Below are 14232 nucleotides of genomic sequence, written 5' to 3'. Positions count from 1 at the left end.
TTTTCAGCGAAACGGCTTATCTTAAAAACAACTTTCCATGATATACACATATATTTGATATTGATGGGATAAACGTAACTCTTGGGGATTTTGTTGGTAGTAAAATGGCCTTAAAGTAGCTTCGGCCATTGGGATAGACAATTTCCTGTCTTCAGGCCCCCACACAGAAGTGTGCCCTCACACAGATACTCACGCACACAGCAGAGACCCTTCTTGCCGAGACCCACCAACATGTTGAGGCAGAGGTTGCAGTACGCCGGCTTGCTGAAGTGCTTCAGGCGCCACACGTGGATGCCATCCTCCTTGAGCGTGGTGCTGTCGACACCTGGGGAGGATTGAGAGATGGAGAGATTGAGGTGTGGAGGGTGCAGGTGGCAGGTGGCAGGTGGAAGAGAGAGAGTTGTCACTTTGCATAAGCGTATCAAGGGGCGCCTGCAGCTGCACCCCGCCCCCGCGGCACCTGGGCAAATGACTTGATTATTACGGCAGCAGCCAACCAGTCACAGATCAAGGCATTCAGCCGGCAAAGGCGCACTTAGCAGGGGAACGGGGCAGCCACACAGCGAGAAAATATCACCCACATCTGGGGAGTATCGGTACTAAGAGCATTACAGAACTTCTCCACTTAGCAATTTTAACACGGAAACATAAGCCCTTGAGGTGTTGCCAAAAACATATTTCTGATTTCTGTTCTACATTTTGTACAAAACTTGACTTGAGCAAAGTTGGTGATATTTTCTTGCCGTGCTAAATGGAAAATTACCCACCCAGGAGCACCAGCAGTGGAATCGTAGTCATCCCGCCTCGCTGCCACTCGTCCAAGGACACTGTTCCATCGGCATCGTAGTCGATTTCAACCATCATCTCTTGCAGTATCTGTGAGTACGAGAAGGGATTGCGGATTGCGGATTGCAGTGAGTGGAGTGAAACCGAAAAATGGGTAATTCTTAGCTGGAATGAAACTTCACGGAAAGGTAACTTCCTGTTTGAAATGCACTTCTCTCGGTTGGGGGAATGTAAACCTATTACACTGACTTGGTTTGGCAAATGCATTTCCTGCAGAATTGTACAAATATTTTTTTGTCCGTACCAACGTACTTCATACGCTGACTTGTCTGTCCTAAGGTCTTAAAGTAGCTCAAACTAAATAAATATGATGTCTTTTCCTCCACTACTTTGTGGTAGATGAAGAGCTAGCTTCTTTGAAGACTTCAAGTGATTCTCTTCCCTCTGGCTTTTATTGCACACGTTATTCCAAATCCAAGCAAATCGATGAGCTACGAGTTCCTGAGCTCTATAAATTATTCAGGGTGGAGCGAAAATTTCACTCTCAAATTTATTCAACTTGCGATTCCCTTTTGTTTTTCCCGGGAATTCCATATTCGCCCGGAAACGAATGCCAGAATTATGCAACTCATTAAGTGCTTTGATTATTTGTGTGCCGCAACTGGAGAGCGAAAAGGATAATGGGCCAAAGGGCTGACCCCAACTTGGCTTCTTGGCGGAACTTGGCTAAAAATATTTTGATTAAAATATTTTCTGGGTCTGCCTAGAATTTAAAGTATGCGGCACTCATAAAGTCGTGATGGCAACGCAACTGGAACTCGGGCTCCTCGGATCTCGGGCGGCGGAAAAGGAAGTCCTTCGAGGACAGCGAACGGCGGACAGGCGGACAGGCGGGAAATGCGGCTGGAATCATTCCGCCATAGCCAGGGGTATTTTGTTAATTGAGTTTTGTGGCGCTTTGACTTTATTTGCGGTCGCAGTTTTTTCTTGTTTTTATATTCCTTTCATTGCTGGGCATACTCGAACTCGTATTTTTTGCTTTGCCTGTCAGCGTGGCGGGCATCTGAGGGAGGGGAGGTTCAGGCTGTTCTTTTTCTGTTGCTGAAACTATTAAGTTGCCTATGCGATGTGGTAGCTCCACCAATTGGCGGTTGAAATGGAGACACGGGGAACACAAAACGAAAAAGAGACCTTTTAATTGATAATATTTGAAATCACGCAGCCAGAGAAACTGTAAGATAGCATTGATTTGCTGCCAGGGACGAGGAAATTGTTTTCTCAGTAATTAGGTAAATAAACAATTTATTTGCATTTGAAGCACTGCAATAGTAAGAGAAATGGGCAAGTGGGAAAGACTTTAATTATACAAATAATGTAATTAATTAATTAGGGATGAAATGGGATAAAATCAGCGATTGCTTCGAAAATTGTATTATTCCTTTGTATATTCAATTAAATGAATTTACACATTTCTTCAAGTGTAGCTAAGCTGGGACTATCGCTGAGTTGCTCAAACAATAAAGGCAGAATTAATTTCAAGTGTTTTTTCCGCGGTGTTTTGTTTGCCGCTTTCTTGTTGGTAAGTAATTGAAAAAGTTTTATTGGATGGGATTGGGTCAATGAGTAGTCGAACGGGTTTCGGGATTCGTGACCACCAACCGGACGTTGGACGACTGATAGAGTGTGGGAGATATGGTCTGTCTGGTTTCAGTGGAGTGACCTAAGTGGATTTCCCGTGCATCGATTGCAGTGGCAATCGCGTAATGAGTTTTTAATGTAAGTTGGACTTGGCCGGCACTCACCGGACGCAGTTCGCTGACATCCCAGCCGAGATATTCGGCCACGGCCATCATCTGGTTGACAATGGCGTCCATTTCGGCCGTGTCCAGGACTCCGTTGCTGTCCGTGTCGTACAGCCGGAACATGACTGCAACGCAATGAATACATAAATAACCAGTTAAGGAGCAGGCCGCGCACACTTACACTCCAGCTTGTCCTCCGGACGTCCTGCCTCGAGCAGTGATAAATAGCAGACGACATCCTTCAGCGGGACCTTGAGTGTAAGCGGATCGAAATGGGAGAGTTTTCGCGCGAGGAGCTTCATGTCAGCTGCAAATGAAGAAGGCGATGAGTGGTGGGTTGGAGGACTGCATGTGCCAGTGCATTTGTAAAGTGACAGAGTGGCCGCCGCACCTCATTATCCTTAATGCCATCGACAGCCGAGAAGTCAGGGGCCATTATGCTTAATGTTAATTGCCGGCATTTGACCGGGCCAAAAGGCAGCACCCTGCGTTTTGTTATGGCTCTTAATGAACTTGAGATTGCTGCCTCGATTCGTTCTCTAATGCTTAAAGCCTGCGACCCGAAACTTTTCCCGTTCTTTGCCCCAGATACCCTTTACGCTTTAATGTTGTTTTTCCATAATTACAAATATATTCCCCTTTTCCTGCAGCTTTTTTGGCTCCCTGCAGCATTTCCCAATGGCTGGCAGTCAAGTCCTGCGCAATTACATAATGCATTGAAATCAAAGCGTCCTGAGTGGCGGGCAATTTGTTTGGGCATTTGCAAAGGAGAAAGAAGAAAGGCTCTTTGTTTCCGCAGGAGGATGAATGATTTCCATCCTCGGTGCTTTGACAGGCCATTTATGTGTGCCGTTGATGTGCTAATTTATATGTTAATGCGGAGTTTCCATCTGAGCCAGACAAACACCCGAAAAAGACATGGAGATGATTGTACTCTAGCTAATTATGTTTGCCCACTGTGGGTTCGTTTGTTCGCCATAAATTAAAAGATATATGCACGCATCGCATACAATGCCAATATTTGCCCGACTTCTTAACAACTAAATGAGGCTGTCGGTTCCGCGAGGAGTGCAGGAAGTTTTGCAAACAGGCTGAGTGTGTGTGCAGGATCAATGTCAACTTATTTGCCGGCCTACATTCCGACTAATAAATTTAATTCACGCACACACAGGCAGTTGGAATACAAAAAGCAAAGCAAAACTAATCCAATTAGCGCTTAAGGCGCTCGAACACACAGACAGACACACACACTCGTCCTGGTTGTACCTAATATATAATGCTAATGGGAAACTCCTGGCTGGGCCTTTTCCGTAAATTACTGCAGAGCAAAAAATCGCCTGCAATCGTGTTCAATTTGTTGGGCAATTATTCTTAATGTTACTGAGCCACATTACTAATGTGGTCAAAGGCAACCGCATGCATACATTTCATTTAATAATTATTCGTGTTAGAGGAATCACTTTGATATAATTGTCAGTTTCAGAAGTCAAATGCAAAGTGTTATGCACGTTTAATACGGTTTAATTACGAAGCATAGCCGACAGAAACTCATGCCTGTTTTCCCGCTGTGTACTCCCACTCTCTAAACTTCCAGGACAATGCCGTCCAATTGCTGGCAAAATGCGTGAAACTGCTGGCCAGCGACAAAGGCGAAAAAAAGCGAGGAAAAAAGCGAAATTTACGTTCATTAATCATTCTCGTGCACATTTCAAACGAAGCGAAATGAATGAAGGCAAAAGGAAAACAAGGCGAGGGCGCAAAAACGAAAAATGGTGCTGCATACTTTCAGGCCGCAAGTGCGCCTCGCTTCGTCTGTGTGCGTGCGAGTGTCCTGTGTGTCTGTGTGTGTAAGCAATAAATGTTAATTTAACGCAGGCCTCGCATTTTACGAGTTGCGACTTCGTGAAATGCAGAAATGTTTCTAATTGGGCGTTGATTTACGACACGATCTCTGAGACAAGAGACCCTTGGCTTTTTGTTTTGTTTTTTAGCTGTCCTTCTTGTTTTCGCGGGGGAAACGGAGGAGGGGCGGCTTACTTCCGGTGCCAAGTTTCGTCTTTTCTAGCGAGTGCAATTCGCGCGGCGGTCCGGGGCGCATAATTTATGAACTCATGAATTAGCGAATGTCTGCCTTGTTTTCCTTCCGCGCTGATATTTGCTTTTTCCACTCGCTCGACTAATTAGCAAGTTCGCGAGGAAGTTAACTAAGTAAATGGCAAGTAAGCGGGGTTTTTGGCTTAGTCTGCCATCCTGTGCCACTACGCCATTTGTCTTAAGGGTACTACCATTTACTTTATCAATCCGAACATCAAGAAAGCACGCACCCTGCTGCATTTACCTACGATTTAAATGGACTTCATACTTTAAATTAATAAGTATACATTTAAATGTATTCTATTGAATAGTATACATTTAAATGCATAGTATAAATATTAACACGCTTGTTTACTTATGAAAACCCTCTCCCAATTTTCACATTGCAGCCTTTGCATTTAAAATCCGCCCATTTAACCACTTTTTGAATGCAAAACTATTGCCACAAAAGCTGCTCTCCATTCACAAAGCAATCAGAAAAGTTAGTTTCCCCGAACAAGTGGAGCACATAGCCGGTAATTTTTGCATTTGAATTGTTCGCCAGTTCCGTATGCTGGCTGGCCAATCAGCTGGATGTGCGGTTTCCAGCCCACTCCCTGTCCCTGTCCCTGTCCCAATTCAACATTACTTGCTGATTGCACAATAAGCGTCCTAATTGGAAGTCGCATGCACATCGGAATTCCCATTCGGATGGGCGCACTCTGTGGCGGAGATGTCTAATTAATGCTCACCATCAATTTTGCAATTAACCGAATTGCTGCTCTTCTTCGAGGAGTTGCGGGACATCTGCGAGTGGTTGGTGGCCGAGTGCGAGGGACTGGAGTCCACGGAGCGACGTGCCGGATTGCTCGCCTGGAACATGCTGGGTCCGCTGGCCAAGGGACTCGGCGTCACCGTGAGCATCGGATGGACACTGCCTGTTGAGTGGACCGTCGTCCGTTGAAACAGACACACAAATTACGTAGGTTTCCAAGGGCAGACATATACATGTAAGCTTATTAACTAGGTGCTTTAACAAATAAATTCTTTAAAAGGGAAACCAAATCACTATTTTTAATCATCGAGAGCAGTGAGATTGCATTTTAATTTTAAATAGATTTAAGCCTGCTATGTGTTATCCCAAAATGTAAATCTGGTTGTCATACTATTAAGCCTCGACTGGCACTCAATACTACGGAACATGACAGATTCAATGAATTATTTGCTTAATTTATTATTCTTGCTAATATGTTTTATATATTTTTACAACTTCTGTATTCCTTTTGTATCAATTGTATCAATTTGTTGTCGATTGGAAACAAGTTTTTTCGGCAAAATTCAACGTTAACGTGAGTAACATAAAGCCAAAGTCCTCTTTAAGGATCAAGATCGTTCACACTTTCAAAAACACTATTCTGTAAACTCATCCTGAATCGTAGTCCCTTGCAGATTCCCCTGTTACTCACCCGTCTTGCTGGGATCGTGGGATAGATGTCCGCCCAGCGAGTGCTGTAATTTATCCGTGATGCCGTGGATTTTGTCCACAAAGCTGCTGCGGGCTTGTGCGTGTCCCTCGGCCCCGGCCACGCCCCCCGTGCCGCCGACGCCGCCTCCGCCTCCGCTGCACTGCGGCATCAGCTCGGCAATGCTATTGATGTTTGGTATGGAGCCTAATTACAGGCAGTCGGGATGTGGGTGCGGGATGGGCCAAAAGAAATGTTCAGCGATTATTCACATGCACACGAGAGTGGGTGGGTTGGGCAGTATGGTCTGTATGGTCCGTATGGTCAGCTGGGTGGCCACTGGCCAGGAGGATCTCTTACCCTTCGTGTGCGACGTGACCGGCGCACAGGCGGCCGTGCTGCTGATGGCGGCCATTTGATTAAGTGCCCGGCCATGCAGCTGGGCCTGGGTGACATTCGGCTTAAGAAAGGACACAAACAAATGTTTGGCCAGGTCCAGCGGCGCCTCGCAGTCGAGGAAGGCGTCCAGGAAGCGCCGGAACCCGTCGAAATCAATGTCCTGTAGAAAGAGTTGGAACATATAAATACAGCGCTTCCAGTCAATGATTTATGGCGACCTTTGTCTTGAAAGTATTTAATAATTTCCCTGGGTGCGCACAACTTTTCTCAAAATTTCTTGCGAAATATTAGAAAATATTCTTGATGACTCTTACTTATCTGAAGCTGAACAACCACTGATTATCAGCCAATCAAATATTCTGCACATGTGTAACATAGCTACTTGGATCCCAAAGCAACGAGAAGTATTCGCCCTTAAAAAGTATTCAGATGAAGAATCCTCGCAGTTTAAGCCCTTGCTACATAATATTCAGAACCCTTTAAGCGTTTTGCGGGGACACCAATCAATTGCTCACTTCTCCTACTGCAGGACTGGGTAATAAATCTACCACAGGCCATTCACGAGTGACAAGTTAAAATGTGTGCAAAACACTCGTCGATGCATCGCTCCTTCGCATCGCCCTGTTTTCCGGGAAAGTTTCCCGAGTGGCATCGAGTTTGTTGTGGCAGGGAGCGGGGGGAAGGATATAATAACATAATATGACGTTATTATGGCGAAAAACATTTTGCAGTTGCCTCCAATGAGGGCCTCGCATTTCTCATCCTGTTTAGTGGGCAGGGAAGGGAGGAGCGACCGCCGTCATCGACTTTATTAACGTTGACAACGGAGCGTATGATTAATAAGTACTCGCCATATTGTGACATATTCGGAGACGACTCTGCGTGCCAAGTGAGGCGAAAGTACATTTATCTCCGACTAAATGATGGTGCTGATGCACGAGGAAGCTGTTGAGATTGCGGCCTAATTGAAGGTCAAATGTCAGTGGAGGAAATGCGCGACGCCAAGCTGGGATTTCCGCTTTAAAATTCCCGCTTTACGCGTATGGAATACATAATTCTCCTGCGGGCGAGTGGCAGGCCATTTTATTTACATTTGTCCGGTGCACAATATTCCCACATAAATCCGAGCGCTGTCTGTCTGTGAAAAAGGTTCAACACATTCGGCTCGTACGTGCCGGGGAATGTTCCCCAAAGATCTGGCGCCTCTTTATTTGCCATTTGGCAAGGGGTACTGGCCCAGTTTTATGGATGCGGCATGGAATGGAACCTGGCTGAATGGGAATCGGGGCAAATTACATGTCAACACCACGTGTAATGTCAACACATTGACAGCTGCGGCGCGATTCGTGAATCAACAATGCGACATTGATAGACGCTGGCATGGATAGACGTTGTCCCACAGCAGCTTTTCGGATTTTACAGTCCCAGTTTGAGGCTCCAGTTGCAGCCTCGCTGCGAGGATAGCAGCTAATCAAGGATAACAGCAGGGGAATGGGTGCGTTGGGTGCGATTAATTGCGCAAGAGGCAGTGAGTCGTGTCGCAAGTAACGAAATAATCAGCGGGTGCTGGGCTGCCACGTGTATCTATTCTTTCTAATTTGTTTCTGCCCCTATTATCAGCCTCCTCGCGAGCTGCTGCTCCTCTGGCTGCTCTGGCTGCTCTTTTGCATCGTTTTAAATTTCGAAACATAAAACAAAGCAAACGAGCCAGAGCTGCCAGCGTTAAGAGGGCGCTGAGGTTTGGGCTCGCACGGAAAACAAAGTGCTATACGTTATTATACTCGTACTATATCTTTCTTCATATAAAGCATTTATCTCGAACTGGGAATTTCACTGGAATACCATTCTGCATTGTCTACAAAGAGTATCATCAACTTCTAAGCCAAATGTGTCTTGAGAATGCAAGATTTGCCAGAAAGCAAGATAATTAAAATATTTCTCTCTGTGTGCCCAACCACTTGCTAGCTGTTTCCTTGGCCATAATGAAACCGAATACAGGCAAATGGAAGTTTATGCTCGTGTCGTCGTGGATACTGGCACTACACCATGTATCTATGTGCCATGGCAAACTGCTTAAAGCCAGTGAAAGCAAATGGCTGCGACACGCCTAAGTGGAGAAGCATCGGCATATTGTAAACCCGGGCCCAGATACCCAGATACGCAGATACACAGATACTCAGATACGCACACTCCCGCAAGCACACGCATAAATTGCGAACGAGTCACACACACCAGCACTATAATGGCGCGAATTGCGTTAGCAAAATTTATTTAGCCAACAAGGAGCAACGAGATACGCGTGCGAAGATTCCCTCCTCCCTCCGCTACTCCTTATCTACATTTCGAGGTGCGGGTCCTGTTTCAACTTTTGCTTACAGACATTGAGAGGCGCAATAGTAAGACAGTGTGCCTAATATTTCATGGCTTAATTTTAATTATATATTATTTTACATATTTATAGACAGATGACAAATATCTAAATGCATAATAAATAAGCAAACTTAGAGTAGGCAATTTAAAATATATATTTTGATTTAAGTAAATTGAATTGGAATAGTAATATCTATTTTATTTGCTATAAGAAACTTTAAATGGTACATTCTTTAAGACAAGATAGCTGACATGAGCTCAGTGAAGATATCATCATGAAAATGTTAAGGGCCTAATGATCGGTAGTATTTCACCGACCTGCGCTGTAATTCTGGCCTCAATCTGGCTGGTATTCCCATGGATGCGTTATGTGACGCTATGCGTGAGCGCGTGGCTTAATGAATAAATATTCAAGCACATTTCGGGCGTTCGGTGCGTATGCGCGATATTCATTAAGCCCCTAATCACACACACGCACACAGGGTAGCGGCGCACATACGGGCCATTTGGCACTCGTATGTACAAGTATCACTCCTCTACGGCGAACATAATCTGCGCTCTGCATTCATTATGCATCGCAATGTTCGGTGCATAATTTACGACCATCTGGGCTCTACTCCAGTTCCTCGTCCTGCTGTTTTTAGGATATTCCCACCGAGTGACCAATTGCCAGGGGAAGCAGCGGGAATCGTGTCATTTTTCTTTGCCAAGCTGACCTGGGGACGAGCGGCTCTTAAGGAACCTAATTAAAGCTCCTGGGCTTTAAGCAGATCCTTGGGTGAAAGTTCAAGCTAGGGGAAAGTTAAAGCAGGACGGCCGTGTAAGCTGCTTATTGGGAATAGGAATTGGAAATTGTTGCCTGGCAGCGCACAAGTCGTGGCATCTCAATTCATTTCGCTAACTGAAATATTTACGGGAATTACTTTCGTTCGGAAAATGCAGGCAATGAAAACAGCGAGTGCCAGGAGCACCCTGGAACATCCCGGCCAGGGTGTTCGATATCAAAGTGAATTCCGATGAAATCATTCACTCACGTTCGCGTCCAGCTCCGTGTGGAAGGAAGCCAGGAGGTGAGCCAGAGTGACGGAAACTTAATTATACTTTTTCCATTTCGTTACGCTGGCAAAACAAATAATAGACCGGAAAACAAAGGGAGAGTCGAGAATGATTTCGTTTGCATATATGCTGCTGGCTCGCACGATTCCAAATTCGCAAATTAAAAATGTATATTACTGTGCAAACTGCACGTCCTTCGCTTGTCTCCCTGGTAACCCCATGGTGATCTGGGTAGCGGGCTAGCTGGGTAGCTGGATCCCCTTGTCCCCGATGAGACGGTAACAATTTATGCAGCTCCAATGGCTCCTGCTCTAACCAAATTGATGGCGATGCAGGCAGTTTCAAATTAATTCAGTATGTATAAACTTGTCAGGATATTCATTCGGGAACCGGGATCCGGGAACAAGGGTGGCCGGGCAGCTCGGTGTCTGTTCTGTCTCTGTTGGGATTCAATTTCAATTTGGCATTCAGGCGTAAACTTGAAAAGTCTGTGATTTATTGTACGTATAAGAAGATTTACTTTCAATCTTTCGCCCCACCTGGATGCCCTTTCCCCTGGCCCACTTTCTATTCAGAGTGCTCCTGCTCCTTGTCTGTCCAGCCATACTAGTGGAAAATCTATTTTACTCCAGGAACAAACTCGGGAAATCAAAATAAGTGTCTAACTAGCCTGTCAGACTGTAAGGATCTCAAAACCTATTCTAAAGAATAAACAGCTTGCATACTATTAACGCGGAATAATTCTATACTAACATTTGGCACAAAAATACCATCTGAACATATCTATAACTTATTGATGTGTGCTCAGTTTTTCCCAGTGCACACACGTGAGTTTCCGTAGCTTAGCTGATTCGCTTTCATCGGTCTTCCCCAGTCGCCAGGCTGAGGATTAGAGTGTAAGGGACAACCCGACCCGAAGCCAGCGAAGCCCTTGACTTGCGCCTTGAGCAGGGTCTGCCCTCCATCCCTCATCGCTCCTCCACGGCAGCACCCGTCATCCGCTTTCAATTAATTGCAGGAGCGGAGCAGGACATTTTGGCAACACTTACCCCATCCGGAATGCACTTGGGCGTGGTGGCGGCACTCGGCGAGCTGAACTCCCGCAGCACATCCTGCAGCTTTCGGGTGGAATCTGCAAGGAGCAAGAGGAGTTAGGGGACACAGGTGAGTGGTGTAAGCCAAGGATTATGCAAAGTTCAGTTTAGCCGGGCTACCGACTGCGTGCGGGGCAGGACACACGTCAATCGCTCGACTAGCGCCAGCTGAGCTAAATCGACGTCTTAAGTGGGCCAGCCCAGGTGGACGGACAGGTGTGTGTGTGACTCAGGTGGCTGAACTGCAGCGCAGTGGGATAATTAACTAATGGAAGGCGAGTGGTTCGTGCGAGTGCGACGTGCGACGGGCTGGCTGACATGCTCCAAGTGTATAAACTCAGAATTACCTCCATGGGGAGTCTTCCGTCCAAAATGTTGCGCCCACAGCTTTATTAAACTAATGAGAGTTGAGTCTGCACTTGAATACAGTCGTAGTCCCTGTTCCAGTTCCAGTTTTCGTTTCTGTTCCTGGGCAACGCCAGCTGGCACTGACACCTCTGATGGCTTCCTACGGGCTGCACCGCAGACTAAAAACATTGAACCGCACTCTAATAAGCACCTGCAGGCGCACCCATATATCCTGTGCCGCACAGGATGCACAAAGGACTCCTGAATGGGCACTGTCTCAAATGGCAGCTGCTTCCAAACGGGTTTAAAGATTGCTAAGCATCTCAAATTGCCCTCACAGAGCTGGTACTCTTCGATTGTTTTAGATAAAGTTAAGCCCGCATTGTTATGGTTTCGGTTCTTTTTCTTCTTAAACTAAATATGAACTTGAAACTTTTAACAATTTAGTTCTGGATTGCTTTTACTACTGTCTTTACTACGTAATATTATCAGTGGTGATGGCTTTTTTTTGCCATTATTATGATGTAAAAGAAGCATGAAGTAAATAACAAACGAGTTCCCCTTGCAGAGGTACCCTTTTGAAGTTTAGGGCATTACAAAGTAATATTTTGTCTGGCTGAGCTCCTCTGATTTCAAGGGGATCATTGCGCTACAAGATGTTCTGGCTGAAACGCGGCCCTTTCCATCTTCCGAGTGGAGCTTAAAAGTGCTCCAAGTTCAGCATCCTGACGCAGTGTGTGCTCCGTGTAACATCCCATAATCTATAAGCTCAGCATTCCCATTTGCCGTTCCCAGTAACTCCCTCCGCCGGGCAGCCGGCGAGATGAAGTGAAGCGAAGTGCTCACCCAAAGGTAAACTACTTTGCCATGTCAAACAGCTTTGCTGCTGCAGCAAAGAATGCAAACAGTGTCAGACATAACTGAAGGCGATGTGCGGCAGATGTGTGGAAAGGATGCTGACCGAAATCGCTCTTTAAGTTGCCCTTCTAAAGCTCTGGCTGTCGTGGAAATCTGCCGGAATTGCCAGTTCCAAGTGAAACTACTATATCAAAAACTATTAGTCTATAATCTGCAGGTTTTAGGTCCCTCTTAATCGATTCGATCGATCGGATATGTTCTCTAAGTTAAGTGAATTGTATCATTATCATCAATATCTATCATTATCTAGCACAGTAAATAGTCCAAAACTTTATTTCTTCAGCTTGTGATGGAAAGTTATGCATGATAGCTGGTTGTTCCGATTTCGTACGGCGAATTGCAGTGTGCAAGTTAAGGGAAAAGGGGAAAATTTAATTGGCCCAACTGTCAGGCACAGGAAAAGTACTAAAGGCCAAATAAAAGGCTGTCTGATTGGCCATGACTGGCACTCCCCTCGTAAATGTGTGTTTTTGATTAGTGCGATTTGATTTACTGCTTTCCACTTACATGAGGCCAACTCCTGCAGCTGCAAAAACTCGCGTGGCGACAATTTATCCCATTTCGGTGCTGCGATGCCAATATTCATTTTGTCTGAAAGTAAGCAATACATAACAAATGGTGACAAATTGTAATTTCCATCATAATGCGATTGAACCTAGGGGAAAAGGGCGGGCGCATAATTTATGGCATTTGCATTACGAGTTCGAGTTCCCCATGCGAGTGCCACACTATCGGCAAAACGCACACATTGCCACAAAAATACGTGGGTCCTGCGTACGTGATTGTGGCATCGGCAATCAATACTTGCGCTGAATGTGTGCGATGAAAACTAAATTGCTTTAAAATGTTATCTACCACCTACTCACACCCCCGCACACATCCTGTGTATATTTTCAGACATTTCAAGTGGGCAATGCGAAAAGGTCCTGTGATGGCTGTCTAAAACAGCAGAGGGAATACTAAAGGCTCGCCAAAATAATATAGAAGAGAAAGGCAAGTAATGAAGCTCAAACATGAAATCTGTTAAAATGTTATGTCGTTATGAAGTTATTAATTGAATTTGTTTAGCTTTATTAAAAACATCATTGGTGTTCAATAGGAATTTAAAATATGGTTCCTATTCATTATCTGTTTTTCATATGAGCCCATATATCATTATAAATTATTGTGTTTGTGTTTGCATTTCGAATATTTTGCACTTTTCAATGAGACATTTTTTTCAATATGCGTGACTTTAAAGCTTTCGAATTGATGCGAAGTGAAATGGAATTTTTCCCACGGCTCTTAGTGCCTGAAATGCCCGGAAAATGTACCACTTTCTAAATTAGCCGGCGGAATGGGTGCAAAAGGCCATTAGCCAATTTTGACCTCTGCCATATGCCAGGCGCTTTGCAAGTGTGCGAGTGTGTGTGTGTATGTGTGTGTGTGTGCATGGGTGTGTCGCCAGCCGTTTGACACGTCATTACTGGCTCATCATCATCGCCATCGTCGCCACCATCATGACCACCGGCGTCGTCATCATGATCGTTAGGATGGACGTAATCACGAAGCGCTGGCTAATCATTGGCATAATTTCCCCGCGGTATCTCTGTCACAGTTGTGACGTCACACGAGCTGGTGCCATTTCGGGCATCACACACACACTCACGCGGGAGTCAGACGCCCACACACACATGCAGGGGCAAAGGTATGTGTCAGTCACAGACAGACAGACAGACAGACAGACCGACAGAGAGGCAGGGACATATATGTATGTGCACCTCGTATATCTTATTAAATAGAGGGGAGAATATATGTGCCTATATTTGTTGGCCTGGCTTTGCTGCGTTCCCAATTCGCTTGGCGTTTATTTTTACTCTCTGGCCATTTAGCGTTTTTATTTATTCATTTCACAAATCTTCTCTAAAGCTTTTGTCTTGCCGA

At 45.3% G+C, this 14232-nt stretch overlaps 1 protein-coding gene across 1 annotated transcript in view; it reads right to left on the bottom strand.

Annotated features, from left to right (window-relative positions):
* The window catches only part of LOC6540979 (diacylglycerol kinase 1), a 41197-nt gene that overhangs the window by 13310 nt on the left and 13655 nt on the right, over positions 1-14232 (bottom strand). The window contains exons 3-11 of the mRNA XM_026979675.1: positions 12817-12900; positions 10999-11081; positions 6485-6683; positions 6128-6331; positions 5414-5599; positions 2770-2895; positions 2589-2713; positions 768-876; positions 194-325 (exon numbers count right to left, since the gene is read on the bottom strand). Coding sequence (XP_026835476.1) covers positions 194-325; positions 768-876; positions 2589-2713; positions 2770-2895; positions 5414-5599; positions 6128-6331; positions 6485-6683; positions 10999-11081; positions 12817-12895 — 1243 coding nt within the window. The 5' untranslated portion in view covers positions 12896-12900. The remainder of the gene's footprint in view (positions 1-193; positions 326-767; positions 877-2588; positions 2714-2769; positions 2896-5413; positions 5600-6127; positions 6332-6484; positions 6684-10998; positions 11082-12816; positions 12901-14232) is intronic.

This window comes from Drosophila erecta, unplaced genomic scaffold (genome assembly GCF_003286155.1).
Source record: "Drosophila erecta strain 14021-0224.00,06,07 unplaced genomic scaffold, DereRS2 tig00000055-arrow-pilon, whole genome shotgun sequence".
NCBI lineage: Eukaryota > Metazoa > Arthropoda > Insecta > Diptera > Drosophilidae > Drosophila > Drosophila erecta.
Note: the sequence above shows the minus strand (reverse complement) of the source record. Positions and strands in the feature narration are given on the sequence as shown.